The sequence below is a fragment of the Microcebus murinus genome, chromosome 4 (genome assembly GCF_040939455.1).
Source record: "Microcebus murinus isolate Inina chromosome 4, M.murinus_Inina_mat1.0, whole genome shotgun sequence".
Lineage (NCBI taxonomy): Eukaryota > Metazoa > Chordata > Mammalia > Primates > Cheirogaleidae > Microcebus > Microcebus murinus.
In genome coordinates this window covers 31,810,940-31,833,255 of record NC_134107.1, presented here as the reverse complement: position 1 = coordinate 31,833,255, position 22,316 = coordinate 31,810,940, and the positions used below count along the sequence as shown (strand labels likewise).

General features: G+C 46.1%; 1 protein-coding gene across 3 annotated transcripts; it reads right to left on the bottom strand.

Annotated features, from left to right (window-relative positions):
• Positions 1–2,242: 2,242 nt before the first annotated feature.
• On the bottom strand, positions 2,243–21,894 carry LMO2 (LIM domain only 2). 3 transcript variants are annotated; one of them, XM_012739899.2, is made up of 4 exons: positions 21,870–21,894; positions 12,437–12,659; positions 7,807–8,022; positions 2,243–3,248 (listed from the first exon to the last, which is right to left on the bottom strand). In XM_012739899.2, exons 1-4 carry the CDS (start codon positions 21,877–21,879, stop codon positions 3,029–3,031), a joined length of 669 nt encoding a protein of 222 aa, XP_012595353.1. In that variant the 5' UTR covers positions 21,880–21,894; the 3' UTR covers positions 2,243–3,028. The 3 variants fall into 3 exon arrangements, with proteins under 3 accessions (XP_012595353.1, XP_012595354.1, XP_012595355.1); XM_012739900.2 differs by lacking the exon at positions 21,870–21,894 and adding an exon at positions 12,782–13,050; XM_012739901.2 differs by lacking the exon at positions 21,870–21,894 and adding an exon at positions 12,892–12,944.
• Between the last annotated feature and the right edge of the window lie 422 nt (positions 21,895–22,316).

The following is a 22,316-nucleotide window of genomic DNA, read 5'->3' as shown; positions in this document are numbered from 1 at the left end:
AAAGAGCAGGTGCCCACTTCTCTGACCTGGGACACATTCAGGCAGGGACCACCAAGGTAGACTGAGAGCTGGTCCCTCTCAATGTCTCTTTGCCTGTCCTTCTGTTATCGAAAACACAGGGGGGTTCGGCCTGATTCAGGCCGAAAACTCACTGCAAAATGATCCAATTATTGAGACAATTAGGCTTGCCAAGGAAGAAAGAAATTTTTTTAATACCATAAACGTTTTAGGGGAGTATGGACGAAGCTGCCTCAAATCTGTCTGTCCTACAAATGGAGACATGGGCTTTTTAGGCAGGGGCCACATGCATTGGTGCAGGTCATGGTGTAACTAACTAGGGGTTACATGGATTGAGGGGCAGGTTGAGGGGGATGGTGAGTCTTGGCTTCAAGAAGTCTGCCCGGGGGCCTTCAGAATCTCAGATACTTTATCTTGCAGAAAACCCACCATTTCTGGGAAAGAACTCAAATGGTCAAGTAGCTAGTTAAAAGTTTCAGGGTTGTGGTCATCATGCCCTACTAGCCTAAGAATCTAAACCATGAGAGGGAGAGCATTACAAAAACACACATAGGGGTCATTGACATTTGTTCATACAGCCATTATACTTCCTCTTGAGTCAGTTGTGGGTTAGACACTTGGGCCCTGGGGTGACTTACTACAAAGACTCTGCCTGTGAATTTACAATTCTGCAAGATGGCCCCATTGACAAATGGAAAATGTCAATTATTGCTTTGTTGAGGATGGCAAAGGTATTGGCTGATTTCTTGAATCTTACATGTGTTATACTACAATGGATTTAAGACTTAAGGTTACATTTCCAAAGCAAGGAGCATTTATCATTTGTATTTTTACTGAATACTGCCTATAAGATAATTGCGTAGCTAAACTCGATTATCATTGTTATTATTAATGTCAATATAGGGGAAAATGGTGCCTTAAATTATGACTGATCCGGCAAATGACACACAAAATAACTGTTAGCTGAGTGATAAAAGTATGTGAAAGTTTAGGGGCCAAGGGTAGACAGTGTTTGGCTACATGTAGAAGAGTACTCAGTGATTAACCTTTGTATCAAATATTAACCATTGACAACTTAGAATGTGTGTCCTTCCTAGCTGGGGGATGTTTTAGAACAGCCATTCTCAAACTTAAGCATGAGTCAGAATCATCTTCAGGGCTTAAGATACTAATTGCTAAAGCCCATGCCCAGGGTTTCTGATTTGGATTGTCTGCGGTGGGGCCCAGGAGTCTGTGTTTTTAATTAGTGCCCAGGTGATGCTGAGACTGCTGTTTCAGGGGCAATCTGAGAACCACTGAGTCAGAACAAACATCCCCTCACTGGCAGCTCCTTACCACCACCTGGGCTGGAATGCAATATAATCAGATTTCGTTTAAATAGGCCACCTTAAGCAGTCAAATTTCCTAACCAGGTTTAACATTTTACAGGACAAGAGAGCCATCATTACCTTATTTGTCCTCTAGAGGAAAAAAAGAACAAACTTTAGTGAGGGAAGATTTTAGAGAAATCTCATGGTTAATTAACTGTAGCCTTAGCTGCACGTTTCTTATTTCCTGATAATTAAACACATTTAGGCTTCTTGCATTTGCCAGTATTTTGACGAGATCATTGAAAAGTGTATCTAGGTTTTTTGTACATGGGGACGCTCTTGGGCTAGTGAGCTGAGAGGTGATGACCAGCAGGTGGCACTCTGAGTCAGCTCATGGTGGCTACAGGGACGAGGTGAAGGCAAGTACACCAACCATGGTACCTGCTTTAAATCCTCAAAGTAAGGTCCTCTTAACCACTTGTCATAAAATACCCTGAGACACCCGTCTTGGAAAATCGAAGTGTCAAGCTCAGCATCTTTCCCACATTTCAAACTAGGTAATTACCTCCTCTCCCAAAGGGAATCTGTTTTATGTATTTGTGTCCTTTCTAGGTTACAAGTTTCCCAAAGGCAATGATCTTGCCTTCCACTCATTCTATACAATGCTGAAGTGAAATGCACATTTGACAATAACAATTTAATTATTCTACATCCCTCTGAGCTACATGATGACCTGTTACATAATTGCCAGTAATATAGAAACATGCCTGCCTCACATAAACCCTTGCAATAAATGGAAGTTTTTATTTGACCTAAAAGTAAATTGCTTATTTACTTTTCCTTTACAATAGAAAAAGCAGGCCATTTTCCTGCCATCCCAAATTGTAAGTCATTATCAAATAAACCACATTGCGTCTCAGTCTGTCATTTTTATTAAGTCTGCAGAGTTGGGTTTTTATTTTTTTACTACACACAACAAATACTTTGATATAATCTAAGATAATAAAATAGTTGAACAACTTTTTTTTTTTAAGATTTATATTTGTATAGAAACAATCTGTGGAACTCTTCACCTCAAAACGAAGGTGTCTAAAAACTTAGTGATTCATCAGCATTGCTTTAAATAATTGTTTGGTGAAAAGTGGTGGTTTCCATTCTCAACTGAAATGTGTCTCCATGCAGTTTTTCTTGGGGAGTCCAAAGCTTACGGGCCTTGGGAAGGTGGCCAAGAAAAAAAGAATGAGCATTCTCCTCTCTGTCCTTCCCTTGTGTGGAGGACAGTGATTGGAACAGGGTTGTTACAGAACCCAGGAAGAAAAGAAATCAATCGCACATCTCTAGTTGGCAAGCGTCAAAGTCATAACAAGTCTTTATACAACTCCCTATCTGCAGGTGTAAAATTCCGTCACGAAAGCACAGTGCCTGCTTGCCCCTAAATGTTCCTTCTTCTGCTAATCATGTCAGTTACTATGCATAGGCTGTGACCCTAAGTTCTCCCTAAGAACTGGTGATTTTGCCCCCTCCAAGTCTTGGCCCTTGCATTATGTCACTTGAATGCTATGCCTTGGTGCCCAGTAAGGGTCTACCATCACCTAAAATATGCCTCGCCCCACCCTCAAACCCCCAAAGTGCCTACGAGTGAAGACCCCGTAAAGGGTGTCTTCAGCGAACACTCGGAGCGTGTTCAGGTGCTGGCTGCCCTATATCATCCCGTTGATCTTAGTCCACTCGTAGATGTCCTGTTCGCACACTATGTCGGAGTTGATGAGCAGGTATCTGTCGCCCACACAGAAATGCTTCTGACAGGCGGCACATTTGAAACATTCCAGGTGATACACTTTGTCCTTCACCCGCATCGTCATCTCATAGGCACGGATCCGCTTGTCGCAGGATGCGCAGAGACCATCCTGGCCAAAAAGCCTGGAGCAAAAAGAGAGAAAAGCTAAGAAGACAGTGAGTGGCAGGGACAATCCTGGAAGACAGGGTGTGGGGACCAGTTCTAGAAAGGAAGCTGAACTTCCAGGATGTCAAGGAGCCAGGAACGATGGAACCCAAATTTATGGCCAGCCAGCGCGGTCTGTCCCCCAGCAGGCAGAGGATACTGGGATGAAGCTGGCACGTGGGTCCAACGTAACTCCTCCCTTTTCTGAGCCCTCTTCCTGTCTCCAGAAACCACTCACCGTTCCCCTAGGCTGCCGGGGCCCTGCCTCACTGACGAGACTCTCAGCTGGCACAATCTGTGATATAGGCTCAGGCAGGTACTCTAAGAGGAGCAGGAGTAAGACCCTTGGGGCCCCTTTGAGAGAGAGCTGACCAGGACGCAATGCAGTGGGCGTCCTTCTGAGGCTCCCAAACTCAATCATGTCAACAGCCACTGACTCCACCCTCGGGAGGGCTGGCTTCGAATACCTCTGAGAAGCTGCAAAGCACATCTCCACCCGATCACTCGCTGGAGCCCCAGCCGCTGGGAGACAGGGAGTTCCACAGAAGAGATCTGCAAGGCTAACAGCATCTCTCCGCAAGGACTGGAAGATCTTAATTTTTGGTTCTCACTGCCCCACAGGCATGAATTTCAGGGGAAACTTCTCTTCTGACATTTAAATCAGGAGTCTCCTAAGCCTTGGAGATCAGTCACTAATTTCAAGCTGTATTCAGTGTCAGGGTGGGGGTGCAACACAGTCGAACTCAGCGCAGTGGTTCTCCAAGTGTGGGTCCTGGGACCAGCAGCATCAGCATCGCCTGGGAGCTGGTTAGACATCCAGATTCTCTGCCCTCCCCTGCCCCCACCCAGCTGAGACACTCTGGGGAGAAGGCCCAGCGGTCTGTGTATTCATGACACTTCCAGGGGACTCGGATGCAGGCTGAAGTTTGAGAACCTGCTGTGAAATGGGAATAACACAAGCACTGGACTCAGAAGAGCCAGCTGCAATGTCCAGGGCCAGCCCTGAGTACCTGAGTGACCCTGGTGAGACCTTTGGTTTCTCTGAGCTTCAGTGAGTGGCAGCGGTCATAGCATCTACCCCGCTCGCTGTTAGAGGAACAAACCGAGCATGTCAGAGCACCGGTGGTCAACAGCTAAGCCAACGTTGGTTATGTGTTAACACAACTCGGGTGTATTCCCAACTGCGCCAGTCTCGCTGCAGGAAGTAATTTTCACACGCGGCAGCTAACATAGCACGCTAGCAGGTGGTTTCCAAATAAAACCTTTAGGACGGTTTTAGGTAAATGCTTCTTGTTATCACAAGTTCTTATTCACTTCAGAGTATCAGAGAATCAATTGGTAATGTTCTGAGAGCTTGTAGGGGAGATAAGGGCAGATGACAAATTTTGCAACATTTGGGCAAAATTAATGTAATTAAGAAGAGATGGTCTGTGAGCAGAGAGCTCATTGTCAGAGCCAGGGCCGGCTAATTTCCCTCTGAATCCCTCTTTCCATTTCAAGATCCCTGAGTGTTTTCAAAGCACCGCCTGGGAGCAAACTCATTACTGGGGAAGACATTTTATCCTAACCCAGCAGATGGTGAAGCTGTAGGTAACTGCCACAGTGGAGGTCACAGAGTGGAAAGACAGTTCTGGTTTCCTGACTGTTCAGTAAGTTCAGTTTGGCCTGAGCAAGGATAAACGACTGAGAAACAGTGTGCGTGGAGTGAATCCAACTGCCTGGGGCGTGAGATCCTTAAGGAAGGAGGGAGCTTATTAAGGGAAAGTCAGGGGGTAAATTACAATACACATCAGGCAGCTAATGAAGGGAAGGACAAAGGACCAATATTTGGGAGACAAGTTCAGGTCCCAGCATTACCTCTAATTAGCTAGGTGACCCAAGCAAATGACTTCCCCTCACCGGGCTTGTGTGTCGTAAACTGTAAAGCAAGGGAACTGGAAGAGAGGGCCCCGGTAACCCCTTCTGGCTCTGGTATTCTGAGATTCTAACGTCAGTAAAATAACCTGGACTTGACACCTAACTTGAGCATTAGCCCATCTCTGGCACCAAGGACTGGGGTCTCAGGCTGCATTTCTGTGCAAGCGATTGATTAAGGATGTGTTCTCAGGAAAAACCTATAAGGGTGCAGGGTAGGAAGCCCAGCAAGTTGCAACCTCAGGCAAAGTCCCTCAGAAGGCAAGAAATCTAGAGTGCAAGTGACACCCAAGTGGCTTTGGCACTTCTGCAGTGTCTGTGACTGGTTAAGGTCAACTGGGGAGTCTGGGGGGCATACTTCTGGCTCTAATAGATGCAGGTACTGGTTGTTGAGAGTAAACCTACTGGGGGTGGGGGGGTCCCCCCAAGCACACAACATTTGGTAAAAAGGGATCCAAGGGGCTCTGGGCTGGGCACAGACATTAACAGCTGCTGTTAGGCTCCCAACAATACAAGACAACGGTGGCAGGGCTTCTGAATGGGGCTCTCATGAATATTTGAGGCTCCATATCTGAAAAGGACTGTCACAGGTGAGTCAGCCATCAGCTATCCTCATGGGGAAAAGGCATCCTGGGGGGTAGAAGAACTGCACCCCATCAGAGGGCCCAGGTAGTCACTCCTCCAACTTGCCATGTTAAATGATGCTAAGAAGGCAGGTAAACAAGTCCGTGGCTAAAGGACCTTTCCCAAAGCAAAAACAATTTTTCTCCTCTGTCAAGAGGTGTCAAGTCTTAAGCCTTCTGCTGCCCATTTTAATAACAATAATATAAATATTAAAGGATGGCTGGAACCGCCTGCGCTAACACAGTTAATTAACATGTTGCCTAGGAATGTGGCAGGGAGAAGAATTATTTCATGTCACCAAGACACAAGTTAATTAACATTGGGTTCTCCCAGACTATTTTTTTTTCTCTCGCCTTTTTGAAAATGGAAAAGATTAACAAGCCCAGGCAGCACTGGTTTTATGCTTGAATGTTATATAAAACCGCAGAGACAGAGAGAAGCCCGGGCTCTTTTGACCTTACTCTATCCACACTTCATTTAATAAGATTCAAATGATTTGACAGGGATGTAGTCAGGGGCCCAAGGGGAGTCATTTACCCGTCTGCTTTCTGACTGCCTTGGCAAAGAGGGAGCGAGCAAAACCAGGTCTGTATTTAACCCAGTTCTATTTTCTTGTAACTTAAGAAAGAAAAAGGACAATTGACCAACATTATAATCGTGATCATTGAAAAACCCTACTTATTTTCTTGGAATCACCAAATTTGAAAAGACTTTATCAGGAAATTTAGGAAGGGAAAAAGCTTAGTCTATCAGTCCTTGGGTAAACAGATAAGCTTCCTTCACTGTGGAATTGCCTGCAGATTTTTTTTTTTTTTAATGTAAAATGCTCTGAAGGCAGGTTTGGGAGGAAGAGCTGGCCTAGCAGTCGAGGGCACTGAAGTCTAAACAAGCTTCCAGGGGTTGGAGCGTCCTAATGTACGAGGGACGCATGCTTCACAGACCCCCGGCCGGCCGCAGGAAGACGGTGAGAAACCGACAGCTACAGAGCTGAGCAGATCTGACAGCAGAGGGCACAGGGAGAGTTACCTCCACAACAGCTAAGATGCAAACAGAAATGCTAGAACATTCCAGGCAAAGGTAATTGGTGAGTGCTGGAATATTCAGATGGCCAACAGTATAACCCAGAGCATAGGAGCTGTCCTTGGCCCCTGTCTCGCTTGGCGTTGTCAAGTTCCTATTTCACCCTTCCATTCTTCCATCTCCTCATTCATTCAATTGGAAAATACTTAATGATCATGTCACGAGGGTAAGTTATAAGAGCAGCTAACAACTATTTGACACTCACTCACCAAGCCAAGTACTTTGCATGTGTTGTTCTATCTAATCCTTGCCACTTCCTTGGAAGTAGGTACTATTATTATCCCCACTTTACCGAGACTTAGGGAGGCTAGTAACTTGCCCAGGGTCACGGAGCTAGAAAGCAATGGGGGACTCAAACCTACAACTGACTCGGGGCCTCTGCCCTTATGTCCTTCAATACCACCTTCCCCCTAGGAGAGTCAAGGCTTAGAGTTCCATGGCAACAGTGTGCTATTTTTAAATTTCTCATCACATAATATTGGAGTCATACAAAAAAATATTTATGACCTATTATATATGTTTTGAAGCATTCCAATGAGCTCCTAAGAACCCACCCCCAAATGTATAAATTAAAACACCCCCAGTTCCTATGACCCTCTATGCGTACTCCTTGACCCTACCCCCATGACTGCCCGCTCCTCAGGGAACTACTGTCCTGAGTTTTGTGTTTGTCATTCTCTTGCCTTTAAAAACATCAGTATTTTACCACATAGGAACATATCCCTGGGGACTTGCTTCTCAAACGGGAAGAAAAGCCAACTGCTTCTCTGCATGGGGAGCTGAGATTGAGCCTGCACAGCTCAGCCTCTTTGGGCAGGCGGTGTCCAAGCCGAGAGTAGGAGTGGCAGTCACAGGTGCACGTGTCTGTGGCCCACCGACCCCCGCCTTGAGGGCCCCAGGGGGGCGGCTGGACGGTACCTGAGATAGTCTCTCCGGCAGAGCTTCCGGCCCAGCTTGTAGTAGAGGCGCCGCCCCACCTCGCCCAGCCGGCACCCGCAGAGGTCACAGCTGAGGCAGTCCTCGTGCCAGTACTGGTCGATGGCCTTCAGGAAGTAGCGGTCCCCAATGTTCTGCTGGCAGCCGCCGCATGTCAGCAGGGATGGGGGGATCTGCAGCACCTCGTCCACTGGTTCCCTGGAGACAAGGCCAAGCGTTAGGGACGACCTCACGGCTGAGACCAGCACTGGAGGTCAGGGTTCGCTCTGGGCCAGACAGGGAGTCTCCCTCGATTGCCTTTTGGTGACATAAGGAGAAGGGACGGGGCAACACATCTCTTGGCCATGTTGCAGAGAGCCCTAGCCAAGTTTGGGTTAAGACAAGATAGAGTCAGACCTTACACCTAGATTCTCTAAGTGAACGCAGGCCACCAAGAGGCGTCAAAGGCAACGGCAGGTGGCACTGTACCCCACGCCCACGCCCAGCACCACCTGGGCACCTCTGCTCTTGCTTCTGCTTTTTCCCACTCTCCCCTCAGACTCTCCTCTATCTTCACAGTTCTCTCTCTCCTCCTCCCACACCCAGCACCCAAGGGCACTGCTTAACCTCAGAGGAGGCACCTGGGACTATGCCCAGAGTGCCCACAATCTGCAAACTCCCTACTGAGTCTATGCCACTCTCTCTCCAGCCCTTCCCAACCGCACAAAAGCAGGGCTGAAGAAGAAAGAAGAGGACCAAAAATTATTTTAGGTTGCTTTCTCTTTCCAACATAAAAATCTCATCATGATATAAGAGGAATTCTCCTTATTTCATTTTATTTTATTTTTTTCATTTTATTTTTAAACAGAAATTCCACATCCCATCCTTCTTACTCAATGTATCTTTGGAGAAAAGTCCTAGATATAAGGCCATTGTCAAACTTATGAAGGACATCAAATAGACCTTTCTTTCCGCACCTGAAAATTTTTACAACAGTGAAACTGATTTGGATAAAGTTGATTTAGAAACAAAAATGAGGACAGGGCAATGATTATTTTAAAGAGAGTAGAAGGCAATTAAACAGACACTGAAATCTCAACCAAGGCAATTAGTTAATAGTGGGCCTGGGATACATGTTCTTTCATTAAAAAGCCATGCATTGTGCCAGCCGTTCACGTTGCTTCACTGGAATCTGAATACTTTTGTTTTATATTTTAAAATAAATAACTTTGCCAAAGGAAAACAGGGGAGTGGAAGGAATGATTCCAACACCAAATGGGACACAGGTAAAACTTGATACTTGTTGATTCGTAATAATTAACAAGTGTTCTCTGGAACCCTACTCAGACACAAATTTATTTTTAAAAATATTTCAAAAAATGGACCTTCTTCCAACTGTGAAATTCCCAAAGGGAGTTTCCTCCTGGGTACCTTGGAGTTATAAATCTGTGTCTCCTATTTCTAGCTAGCACTAACTTACCAGGTGACCTTGTGTCCTAATTGGCCTGTGCTCACAAACCTTAGCACCCACTATCCTTAGGGAGGAGAGGCTCAGGTGATCCTGTTTATGACACACTCTGACAACTTCAGGTGACTCTGTCAGGTAAAGTGTGAAGTATTCCCTATGAATATTCATTCAGGAATGCTAAAAGCAAGCCCATATTTTGTAGATAGAGTATAGGAGCGCTTCATGAGATTATCATGTTTAGAATAAGGAAATGGAAAGCTCAAGCCAGTTTCTTTGAAAAACAAAATCAAGACCATAGTTTTAGGCCAGGTGCGGTGGCTCTCATGCCTGTAATCCTAGCACTCTGGAGGCTGAGGCAGGAGGATCCTTTGAGCTCAGGAGTTCAAGACCAGCCTGAGCAAGAGTGAGACCCCATCTCTACTAAAAAGAAAAAAAAAAAATAGAAAGAAATTAGCTGGACAACTAAAAATATAGAAAAAAATTAGCCGGGCATGGTGGCGCATGCCTGTAGTCCCAGCTACTGGGGAGGCTGAGGCAGGAGGATCACTTGAGCCCAGGAGTTTGAGGTTGCTGTGAGCTAGGCTGATGCCATGGCACTCTATCCCGGGCAACAGAGTGAGACTCTGTCTCAAAAGAAAAAAAAAAAAAAAAAAAAAGACCATAGTTTTAAGAATTCACTAAAGCCTGACTTACTTTCCTTTGTTTCTAAAGATTATACATAAGAACTTCTTGCCTCCCTTCTAATAACTAATATCCCGACCTCTTCACGTGCATCAACTCAATTGCATCTCTTCTCCTGCCACAGCTCCTCCGTCTTACTTTGAGCTTTCAAAAACACTCATGGAGCCTCATGGAACCACACTGGATGCTCCGATGCCGATGCTGCCAACCAGCTGTGAAAGAGAATTTGCACATAGCTGGAGCAAAACTGCCTGGAATTAAAATGAAGTGCTCCAGTTACTCACAGGGAGGCAGCAGGGGCCACCAATTGCACGGTGAGGAAATCTCTCTGTTCACGAAATTCTGGCCTGTTTTTCTGCCTAAATGTTTCATTTCTGCATGCCTAGGCAAGTCTCTATCTGTAATTTGGAGAGATGCTGATTGTAATGACCCAAGGTGCGCTTTGACTAAGTCCACAAAGAAGCATCTAGCTGGATAGTGGGCCGCAGTAGGAATGCAAAGGAAAAGTGCTATCCTGAAGGCCTCAGATGAGATAGAGAAGGAAAGGATAAGATATTGGCTCCATCTAATCTATCTTTCTAGAATGAATGGTAATATCACATTATCTTTGGTGGACAATCCAAGACAATGACCGAATGGGATTCACCCTCGAATTAATATTTTTTATTCTCCCAGAGTCTACCCTGAATATTATACCTGAATATCACTCCGGCTTGGATTTCTGGGATAATTTCTCAACAATTTCCAAGGCAGAAGGTGGAGGGAAATATGTGCTGCAGCAATTTCTCACCCAGCTTGTACATCTCTGATTAGAACCCATCTTCTCTGGGCAAACAGTGAGGTGAAGGGTGGTCTAGGTGCGCCTCCATCAGCAGGTGCCTGCTGTGTTAGGATGTTTCCATTTTCTAACCTCAGTGAAAATGCACAAACTTTGAAAAGAGCAAACTTCCTTCAGGAACTGAAACCTCCAGATTTATCTTCTCTTAAAAGGATTAGTCACAAAGTTCTGCTGACTGAAAAGGCATTAGGCACCAATTCATCCAATTCACTCCCTTACTGTAGTGCTACCATCTTGTCTTGTGAAACTCAGAGCTCAGTTGTAATTCCAACTTTATTAAAAAAGTGAACAAACCACCCTTTAAACCCATTGTTGCACAGACATATACTTTTTAAAAGGAATGTTATTTTTCTCCTGGGAATTTGTTTAAGGAAGCTGGGCTTTTGTTATAAGGAACCTAGCTCCTTGTAGAACCCGGGTCTTAACCTTCAAGGCTGAACAGTGATGTTTATACTCTCATTGGATGGTGGTACTTCCTGTGTTTTATGAGAACATGCTGAGCTTTTATGCCCTTAACTGAGGGTAAAACCCAGGTAAATAAACACCATAGAAAGCTGAAATTGGAGGGGGTGGAGGGTGGGTACTTCAAGCAGGAAAGCATAATTCTTTTAAAGCAGGAAAGGAAAAAACAAAACAAATGCCTCTTTAAAAGCACAAATGGACAAGTCATTAACCAGCTCCTTTGGTCTTGTGTAACAAATCCCTTCAAAGGATTAGAAGGGGACTTCAAAGGAATAAAAATTCTCAAAACCAGACAGCTAATGACTCTTAAAGGGGCATTTGCATTGACAAGAAAATGATATCTTAAAAAACCCTAGCTCCTAGTGTTAACAGGAAAGAATGAGTTCGGGGTATAGGTTGGGAATAGGAGAACATTCCATACCAGTATGAGGCTGAGAAAACAGATGCGCAGATGCTCATTACAGCTCTGATTCCCTGACCCCAAAACCCTTTTGAGACTATGGTAAACACTATGAGATCGCTCCTCAGAAAAATTCATCTATACACAAAATAGTGCACTAACTTTTGAGGTTCACAGGCCCCCATCAGTGGACCCCAATGGGTACATGTACCCAGATTTACTCCGGATTTAGCTGCTCTAGAAGGCTCTGGAAGCCGGAGAGAGCTCCGCGCAGCTGGCAGCCGCTGCACCTGCGGACCGAGAAAGGTGCAGTCGGGGACCCCCGGAGGCCTCCAGTTGGAATGTTCCCCTTTCCAAGACCAAATGGACAAAGAGAAAGAGGGCCGAGAAGGAGCGAGACGCGAGAAGGGGGCAGAATCAAGCCCTGAACGCTCTCCGGACTGCACCTGCGCGCCTCCAAGCTCCCCCTGTGCCTGCTCCTGTGCAAACTTTCTGGCCCGCGGTGGCTTTGGGGAGCGTCCCAGGTAGCCTGGAGGGGCAAGCAGAAGCTCCCGGCCGGCCGATCCCCTCTCCCGGCCGCCCGCCGCCAAGTCCCTCTCCCAGTCCCCCGGAGTCACCCGCGGGGAAGGGGGAGCCCCGCGCAGGGCAGAGCGGGCCAAGGGCACGCTATGGGCGCGCACCCAGAGCCCCTCCAGGGCCGCCCGCGCCGCCCCCGCCCGCCGCCCGCCGCCGCTCCAGGGCGCGAGGCCGTGGACACTATGGGTGGCAGGGGCGCCACACTTACTCAGACGGGTCCAGGCTCTTCCTTTCGATGGCCGAGGACATTGGGGAGGGAGGCGGCGTGCCGGGCGGCGGGGGCGCTCCCTTTGTGGCGCGGGGCTGGCCGGCTGCCGGGGCTCGGACCCCCTCGGGTGCTCGGGCGCCGCCGCCGCTCCTGCGCCTCCGCTTGCTCCGGCGCTCCGGCGGCGAGCTCGCCCCTCCGCGCTCAAGGACAGTCACCGCGCTCCCTTCAAACGCCAAAGAGAGAGAGCGAATCACCGGGCTGCGGGCGCGCCGCGGCCGAGGCGGGGGCCGGGGCGCGCAGCCTGGCCCGGGCGGCTGCAGCTGCTGCTGCTGCTCAGGACTTAACCTTCCATCCCGGTCCCGCCGCCGCCGCCCGGCTCCGATCGCGCGCTGTCGCCGGCTCCGCGCCGCCCGCGGGGATGGTGCGCGCCCGCCGGCCGCCCGCGCCCCTCGCACCTCCGGCCGCGTCGCGGGCGCAGCTCGCCGCCCAGGGCAGAGAGGGGGCGGCGGCCGGGCGGGCAGGGGACCGCGCGCCTCTCCCCGGGCTTCCTCCCCTCTCGGGAAGGTCTATTTTCGCTCAGCTTCCCTCTGTCTCTGGTTTCATTTCCTTTTTCCTGATCACGATTCAAATACAATAGAAGGAAATCACATTTAAAGAGACAGCTGCCCAGGCCCCCCTCCCCTTTTTCCCTTTTTTTTTTTTTTTTTTTTAACGGGGCTCCTGGGTATTAGCAATACAAACAGCAGCAGCAGGACTGACTTGGCTTCTTAAAGGGGCCAGCGTCGGGGACCGGGAGAGCCGCTCAGTGAACACTCTCCCTGGCCAGGAGGCTGGGCAGTCACTAAATCAATTTTTAGGGCTTCCAGTCTTCTCTTTTCTTTATGATTTTACTAAGGCTGCAAGTAACTAACCGGTAGCTCTAGCAAGCAAGGACAGACAAGAATGTGAAATAAGCACCTGCAGAAATGCAAGTGTCCCGAGTGGCTTTCCTGCCCGCCCGGGGTTCGAGGTGCCAGCTCCTCGGACGCGGAGCGCGGGGACGCCGGGACAGCGCGGCTCTGCCGGCTGCGGGCTGGGGGCTGCGGCCGCGCTCCGGAGGGGCGGTGGAGCTGCGCGAGCCGGGACCGCGCCGGCTGGGTGCGCCCGAGCAGTGCCAGGGCAGCTAATCCCGAGGGAGGGTGGCTGGGAGAGACCACGCTGGTCCGGGTCTCCTCTCCGTCTGCTGGCGGGAGAATCCCCTCCCTCAGTACCTTCCAGAAAGCTCACTCCTGCGGTTAAACTGCCCCCTTCCCAATGCCAGTAATAACCCGACGAGAGAAAGTGCTTTTCCAGTGATCAAGAACGGTACCTGGGAGAATATTTTGGCCTGGGGCAGGCAAAGAGAAAGAAGGCAGACTGGATTTGGGGGTTCAGCTTTCCCCTCCAACGCCATTCTAGGAAGAGGGAGGAATGCAGAAGGGAGGAGGAGGAGGCTAGCAGTCTGCCCTTCCATAGAAAAAAACTTCGGTTCTCCTGGGCCTTGAAGATGCCTGTTCTCAGGAAGTGTTACTGAGGGCCTGTTTGTGCATGATGCCAGTCATAAGGCGTGCAGAGAGGAAACTACCCAATCCGTTCAGAATCCAGTTTTATGAGAACAGTCTGGATCATAGGCATAGGCACTGTGTTCCCATTTTAAAGATGACACTTGACGACCTTTAGCTCACCCTGAAAGGTGGTGGCTGAAGTTAGAAGTGAACCCCTGGACACTTCGTCTTCCCTGTTCAGAGCCAAATCCTCCTTGGCTTGTTACCAGTATAACCAGGAATCTACTCTTGCCTGCATGCTCTTGTCATTTTCTTGTCCCTGTGTCCTAAGGCTGGGGCCCTAGTGGGTATAATTAACATTTGTGCATGTGTGTGTGTGTGTGCGTGTGTGTGTGTGTGTTTGTGTGTGTGTGTGTGTGTGTGGGAGAAAGCCTTAAGAGCAGTCTTGGGTCCAAGCTGGGCCTTTGGTATATAGAAAATGTTTTTCCTGATCAGATCCGTGTTTTTAATTAAAAAAAAAAAAAGAAAATCACCATAATTTTTAGGTGAGCCTAAATTATGTGATAAATATGTAAGCTACCACTCTACTTTCATTTCTACCAGAGATGAAAATAAACATACAGGTTGTGATGAACAGTTTTAACTACACATAACCAGTCAACGTGGCGGTTAAATGCTGGGACTCTGGAACTTGACTGCCTGGGTTTATTTAGGCTCTTACCTACCAGGTAGCATGGCCTAGGAAAATAAGTCTGAGAAGGTAGTATTGGGTAGTGGCTCCAGAGTCAGACTGCCTGTGTTCTAACCCGCCCTTGACACCTGTGAGAACCTGGCCTAAGAGCAGGACTTTAACTGCTAAACAGTAAAATGGAGATGACAGGACTTATTGCTTAGGTTTTTTTGAGGATTATATGAGCTAATGCATGCAAAGTATGGCACATAGATTTATAATGGGGCTAATAATAGATATGAGATTGATTGCATAGAAGGCACCTGGCATATAGTAAGCTCTCATAAATGGTGGCTGTTATATTATGCAAAAGACATCATTGAGATAATTTTAAAAGAGCTTGAAATTAAAGTTAAAGTTGAAATGAGAATTTAAAATAAGAATTTCCCATCCAAATTAAAAATCTATTTCCTGTTTTTATAAAGCAAACAGACCAGGGCCCTCACTCCTTTCTCCTCCTAAACACAACATATAAGCATTTTCCATTTTAATGTTCTTTACCTTAGGGAGTAGATGATATGTTTACAGTTGCTTGTTTTATTAAATATTTAATCTGATAAATTTACTGTGTTCCTTGCTATAGTTTTGAATGGGGCTCAAGTCAGTTGTTAAAATAAATATATCCTTGTGTTCCAAGAGGTAACCACAGAATGGCCAAATTTGGACATAAAGTTTCCTTTTGATAATATGCTTTTGCTTTGACCTGTTTGTAAGTAAAAGAGATTACTGCATATGACTTTGGGTCAGTTTCTTATCTTTCACAACTCTTTGGGGAGAACTTCCTTAGAGAAGGTGAATATTTGAAATGGTATCTTAAGATTTCAATTTCACACACAGTGGTTGTAAGAAATAACTGCCTACCAGTGGGATTTCATTCCTATTCAACGGACAATTAAATTGCTCAAATTTAAGTTTAACATTTAGAATCAAGTCTCAAAATGTGTTTTTATTATGAATAATTTTAAAGCAATCATGACCTTATTGTATCCTCCCATAGCAACCAGTATGTGCCTTATGCAGAGGAAACTCAGGAACTGCGAGGTGATTTGAACATGTAAAATGGTTCTTAAGAGTTGAGGAAATCTGTCCTTGATCCCTGCCCCATGGGACTGAAATTTACTTCCTTCTCCCTCTCCCCTGACTCCTTGCAAATCTTAAATATCCTAAAATTTAGAACATTTTCAAGTTTCCCTTCCTGAATAAGAATGTCAGAAAAAGAATGAATCAATCTGCACAATGAATCTGAACTCAGATGGGTCATATTTTTCCTGAGGGCATTTTCTATTCTTTTTGCTTATTACGTTTATGATTATTTCCTAGGGAAGAGCAGTTTCTAGTGACTAAAGCTACATTTCTCTGCTAAAATGGACTTCTGATAGAAACCAAAATGCAAATATCATTGGGAAAATGCCAACAATGACAATTTGCCCCACTGTCTCTCTTTTTTTTTAGTCATTAGAAACCAAGTTGCAACATATGCCTTGTTACTTGTGACATTCACACACAGGAACAAAAATAAAGATCTATCTTAATATGGCTTCAGCTTCCATGCAAAATTCTTTAAACTATTCAATTGTCACAGTCATCTGGCTCTCAAACTCATTTCAGGACATTTCAGGGCCAGCTGATAGATATGTTTTCACAGAATTATTAGTAACCTTAGTGATAAATAACTCAGGTGTTCTATACAGTAGCAAAGAGCCCAAAATAAATTGTTTTAAAAATCCATATCAGCTGAGTCTTAGAAGAATGAGCATTGAAGTCAGCCAGACATAGCACAGGTGTTTATTAGCTGTGTGATTTAGGGGAAGTTACTTCACCTCTCTGAACCTCAGTTTCTCTATCTGTCAAATGGAGGATGGAGATAATAGTAGTGGTCAACAGGGGGAGGACTAGGATGAGGTCACCAGGGTACCTGCTCACCTCATGGGAGTTTTCAGAGAACTCAGTAGGATGATACGTGTGAAAATGCTTTGCACAATGACGATGCATGGTAAATGCCCAGAAATGATAGATGTGGCTATTACCCCATCTTTCAGAACTAATCACCACTGTATCAGGAAGCAACAACCTCCCAGCCAATCAGGACATCTGCCAAAGAATGCTGACACTGGGGTGCTGTAGCAAGAGCTGAAGTTTTATCAAAGGCATCAGCAGGCTCCAGGCTTGGGGAGCCCCCATCTTTTAGCCAGGAGTGCAGGACTGTGCCCATGACACAGACTGACAGCTCCATTACCTCTCTGCTACACTGCCGTTTCAGCCACCTCCTTGATTTTATTCATCTGATTTCCCCCTTCCAACAACCTCCAAACCACCACTTACAACTAAGAAAAGAGGCAAAACACAGTGCCAAAGGAGCTGCCCCAAAAGGTCACAATTCCAGAGCGAGGTCTTAGCAGAATGAAGCTCATCGCAAGTCCTAGTGAAAGGGGCCTGAGAAATGGAATTTCTGGCTTGCTTCTGGGAGGGGTAGGGGTTTGCAAGTGCCTCCCTAGCAGGCTCTGCCCACACCTGCTCCCACCCTGGGCATGTTGCCCAACTTCTCTGCCCTTTAGCTCCCTCATCTGTAAGGTGGGAACATTAAGCATACCTATCTCATAACGATTTTATAAGGATTCTGCAAAATAAAGCATATGAGGTCCCTGGAGACGAAGCTGACATACGGTAAGCTTCTATGAAAGATTTTGCTTATATAAAGAGATTCCAATTTTAAACTATTTGAAAACCCATTGATAATTCAAACCCCTTGATGAACAAGGCAAATGAGACATACAGAGTCAACAGCTCCTTCCATGTTGGCCACCATCAAACCTTCCACCACCTTCTCTCATGGGTACTGGACCCTGGACTTATTTCCTGCTTCGAGTTCAAGGAAGGAATCAGAGCTGAGTACGCTGACCCAGTGAGCTGTCTTTGTGCTTTTGTTCATGTGCTCTCTCTCCTCTCTGCAGCTGTGCAGAGGCACCACACCTGGGTGACACGCACGGTGCCCGGGACCCTGGAGAACAGCACATCTGAAATCGAAACTCCTTACTGTGGCCCAGAAGGCCCTAGTCTCTGGCTCCACTCCCTGTCCGTCCTCGGGGTAGCACAGCCCTCTGCTCTCTCTGCCTGAACCACATTGGCTTCCTTTCTGATCCTCAGAACAAACCAGGCTGACCCCCGCTGGAGGAGGCTTTGGCACTTGCTCTTGTCTCTGCCTGAGATGCTCTTTCCCTGGGTCAGCCCATGGCTCCCATGTCTTTTTTTTTATTATTTCGGTATATTATGGGGGTACAGATTTTAAGGTTTCAATAAATGCCCTTTCCCCCCTCCCCCCAAAAGTCTGAGTCTCCAGCATGACCATCCCCCAGATGGTGCACATCTCAGTCATTATGTATGTATATACCCGCCCCCCTCCCCCCTCCCACCTGCCCAATACCCTATTACTGTAGTACCTATGTGTCCATTTAGGTGCTGCTCAGTTAATACCAATTTGCTGGTGAGTATATGTGGTGCTTGTTTTTCCATTCTTGGGAAACTTCACTTAATAGTATGGGTTCCAGCTCTAACCAGGAAAGCATAAGATGTGCTATATCACCGTTGTTTCTTAGAGCTGAATAGTACTCCATGGTATACATATACCACATTTTATTAATCCATTCTTGGATTGACGGGCACTTGGGCTGTTTCCACAGCCTTGCAATTATGAATTGTGCTGCTATAAACATTCAAGTGCAGGTCCCATGTCTTTTATTCAGGTCTCTGTTCAAATATTTTATCCTCAGCAGGGCCTTTTAAAATCCTACTTCTCACCACTCTCCACCCGCCTTATCCTGCTTTGTTTTTCTTCCCAGTATCATCACTACTTCTTCTTTACTACACATGCATTTGGAGTGGCTATGGTGTGTCTTGTTTGACCTTTCCTCCCAGCTAAAATGTAAACTCTCTGAGGGCAGCAGCTCTTTCCGACTGGTTCCCGGTTGTGTCTTCCGCATCAAGAATGTGCCTAACACCTGGCTGGTGGCCAAGAAATATTTGCTGAAAAAAATGAATGTACCAATGTACAGGTGTCGGGAAACAGCAAGGCCACTCTTTGAAATCTGACCTCGCACTGCAGGGCCCCTTCTCCCAAAGGGTAGAATCCAATGGGGTAAAGCCCAGGCTTTGGAGACAGACCGGCTTATGTTTGAGTAGTGGCTCCTTTAGCTCTGTGGTTTTAGGCAAATTATTTCCCAGCGCTGAGCTCCAGTTTCATCACATGCGAAATACAAACAATAATATCGCCATCAGAGGCCTGTTAGAATTAAAATGGGACCGTACGTGCCAAATGGTTAGCACAGTGACCAACGTAGAGTAAGTGCTCTATGGCAATTACTATTAGAATTGATTAAGCAAAGAGAAGCTCAGAGGAGAATAGTTAAGCAGGGCAGGGCTTCCTTGGCTGGACACTGATGGATAACTGGAGCTCTGCCATGCAAGGGCTTAGCCCAAGCAGGTGGGGTTGGGGGGCTCTTGCCTTCCCTTTCCTGGTATGGTGACCCCCATGGGACAGGTAGGTTGTGTTCACAGAGGCCTGGCCCGGCCTCACGTTCAGGAAGGCAACATAAAGACGGTGCTGGGAGCCTGTCCTGGCCACTGGCTCTTCAGCGTCAGGGGTCTCTGGTCTGGGACATTGCACCCCAGACAGGCCTTCCACTGGGGCAAGAGGGGACGGTGCCAGCCTGCCGCTGGGGAAGCTGTGTTTCCCAGCGTTTGGGCCTGGCTGAGAGCACTGAGCTTGGCATGGGCAGGTGATTCTGACTTTCCTGATGACACTTGCCCCCACAACCTGCTTCCACATCTTCCTGAGTGACAAACCTCAGCAAGGAGTAGAGGTGGAATCTCAGCCATGGTGTTCCCTAGAAATGCCCACTGCTGAGGGAGGCGTCCTTCAGCAAAAAACAGGGACAGAGCTGCTCACTCCCTCCTGCCAGTTTCCTCTGCTTCCCTTAAGTCTCCCCTCATGTCTCACTGCCAAACTAACAATCCAGAACACTGTTTTCTTCTCTGTCACCACCCTGCTCAAGAATTTACAATGGCTCCCTATTGCCTGTGACCATCTGCAAGTGGCTATGCCTCTTGAAATCTCAATTTTCTCATTTTTATTGAGGGAAGAGGTGGACTGGAAGGTTAGAGTGGATTCTGTGTGATTCAGTCATTCTAGCAGGGAGAAACCAAGTGCTCAGTTCCCGTGCTTTCACTAAAGGTGCCCCATAATCCCTTGGTACAACTTTGTATCCCATAAGCCTAGATTCTGAACCTTCCCATCCAGCCTGCTCTCCTCTCTCATCTCCAACACCCTCCTCATGCCCATTTGTGTGCACTGTCTTACTCTTTCCTCTCTCTGTCTGGGACGTCTGCTTTGTCCCTGTTGCAAAGCTTCAGTGCTAGCATAGTAGAGTGATTAAGAGTAGAGGCTTCGAGATAAATAAAATTGGCTTCGAGTCTTTGCTTCACAACTTACTATCTGGGCAATCTTAGGCAAATCTCTGGGCTTCTGTGCTTGCAGTGATAACATAGAGACAATGATAAATACGGAATTAGCAGTAGTAACTGAGATGACGTGTGCAGTGGTAGAGCACAGTGCTTGGCACATAGTAAGTGCTCAGTAAACGGCAATGATTACCACAGTCCTCTCTGCCTCTCCAAATCTTGTCTATTACCCTAGACCCAAGATATCTCTGTCCTCTGAAGCTCATGGTGGTGATCCCTTTCTGAGTTCTCACGGCTATTGGATCTAGAGCCTGGTTAGGTGCCTCATTAGATTCTGCCTTGCAGTGCAATAATTTCACCTGTGTGCACCATCTCACCACCTCAAAAGAGGCGTGATGCCTTAAGTTCTTGGAGAAGAGAAAACATGATTTTCATCTTCACTAGCTCCCAGGATACTGATAAAAAATTTGGAGATACTTAATAATTCCTTTTGAATTGAAGGCTTCAAATATCACATCCATGTTATCAATTGTCCCAACTCCTACATTCATGTGGATATTCACAAAAGGCCGAGGGTCTTTATATAGGTGAAGAAGGTCTCCCCAGAATCAGTATTGAAGATAGTCCATGGATTATTAGTCACAGACCTCTTAAAACCTTGGCAATTAAAACTCTAAAATTCTTAGAAGAAAACATAAGGGAAAAGCTTCACGACGTTGGATTTAGCAATGATTTTTTGGCTATGACACTAAAGGCACAGGCAACAAGATTAAAAATAGATAAATTAGACTATATCAAAATTTAAAACTTTTATGCATCAAAGGATAATATCAGTAAAATGCAAAGGCAACCCATAGAATGGGAGAATATATTAATATTTAAAAATCATATATCTGATAGGAGATTAAGATCCAGAACATATGAAGAATTCCTACCACTCAACAACAAAAAACAAACAACCCAATTAAAAAATGAGCAAAGAACATGAATATTAATTTCTCCTAAGAATATATACAAATGGCCAATAAGCACATGAAAAAATGTTCAACATCACTAATAATTAGAGATCCAAACCAAAACCACACCGAGATACCACTTCATACCTGTTAGGATGGCTATTATAAAGGGAAAAAAAAGAAAATAACAAGTGTTGGTGAGGATCTGGAGAAATTGGAACACTTGTGCATTGTTGGTGGGAAGATAAAATGATGCAGCTATTATGGAACAGTATGGTGGTTCCTCGAAAAATTAAAAATAGCTAGGAGGCTGAGGCGGGCGTATTGCTCGAGGTCAGGAGTTCAAAACCAGCCTGAGCAAGAGTGAGACCCGTCTCTACTATAAATAGAAAGAAATTAATTGACCAACTAATATATATATAAAAAATTAGCCGGGCATGGTGGCACATGCCTGTAGTCCCAGCTACTCGGGAGGCTGAGGCAGTAGGTTTGCTTGAGCTCAGGAGTCTGAGGTTGCTGTGAGCTAGGCTGATGCCATGGCACTCACTGTAGCCTGGGCAACAAAGCGAGACTCTGTCTCAAAAAAAATTAAAAATAGAATTACCATATGATTTGCTTTTGGCTATTTACTCAAAAGAATTGAAAACAAAAATTCAAACAAATATTTGTGCACCCAGGTTCATAGCAGTATTATTCACAACAGCCAAAAGGTAGAAACAACCAAGTATCTAGCAATAGACAGATTTACAAAAACAGAGGTATATACATACCATGGAACATAACTCTGCCTTAAAGAGGAAAGACATTCTGACTCATGCTACAACATGAGTGAAACCTTGAAGACATTAAGCTAAGTGAGATAAACTAGTCACAAAAGGACAAAGATTATATGATTCCACTTTTATGAGGTCACTAGAGCAGTCAAATTCATAGAGACAGAAACTAGAATGGTGGTTGCCAGGGGTTGGGGACAGGGCAGAGTTATTGTTTAATGGGAACAGCATTTTAGTTTGGGAAGATAAAAAACATTCGGGAGCTGGATGGTGGTGACGGCTGCACAACAACATAAATGTGCTCGATGCCACTGAACTATACACTTGGGAGTGGATAAATAGTAAATTTTATGATGGATATTTTACTAAGGCCAAAAAAACCTGGCAAATTTAAGACGATTCCCTAGATGCACCTCTGTTTTTACATATAGAATTTTATGTGTT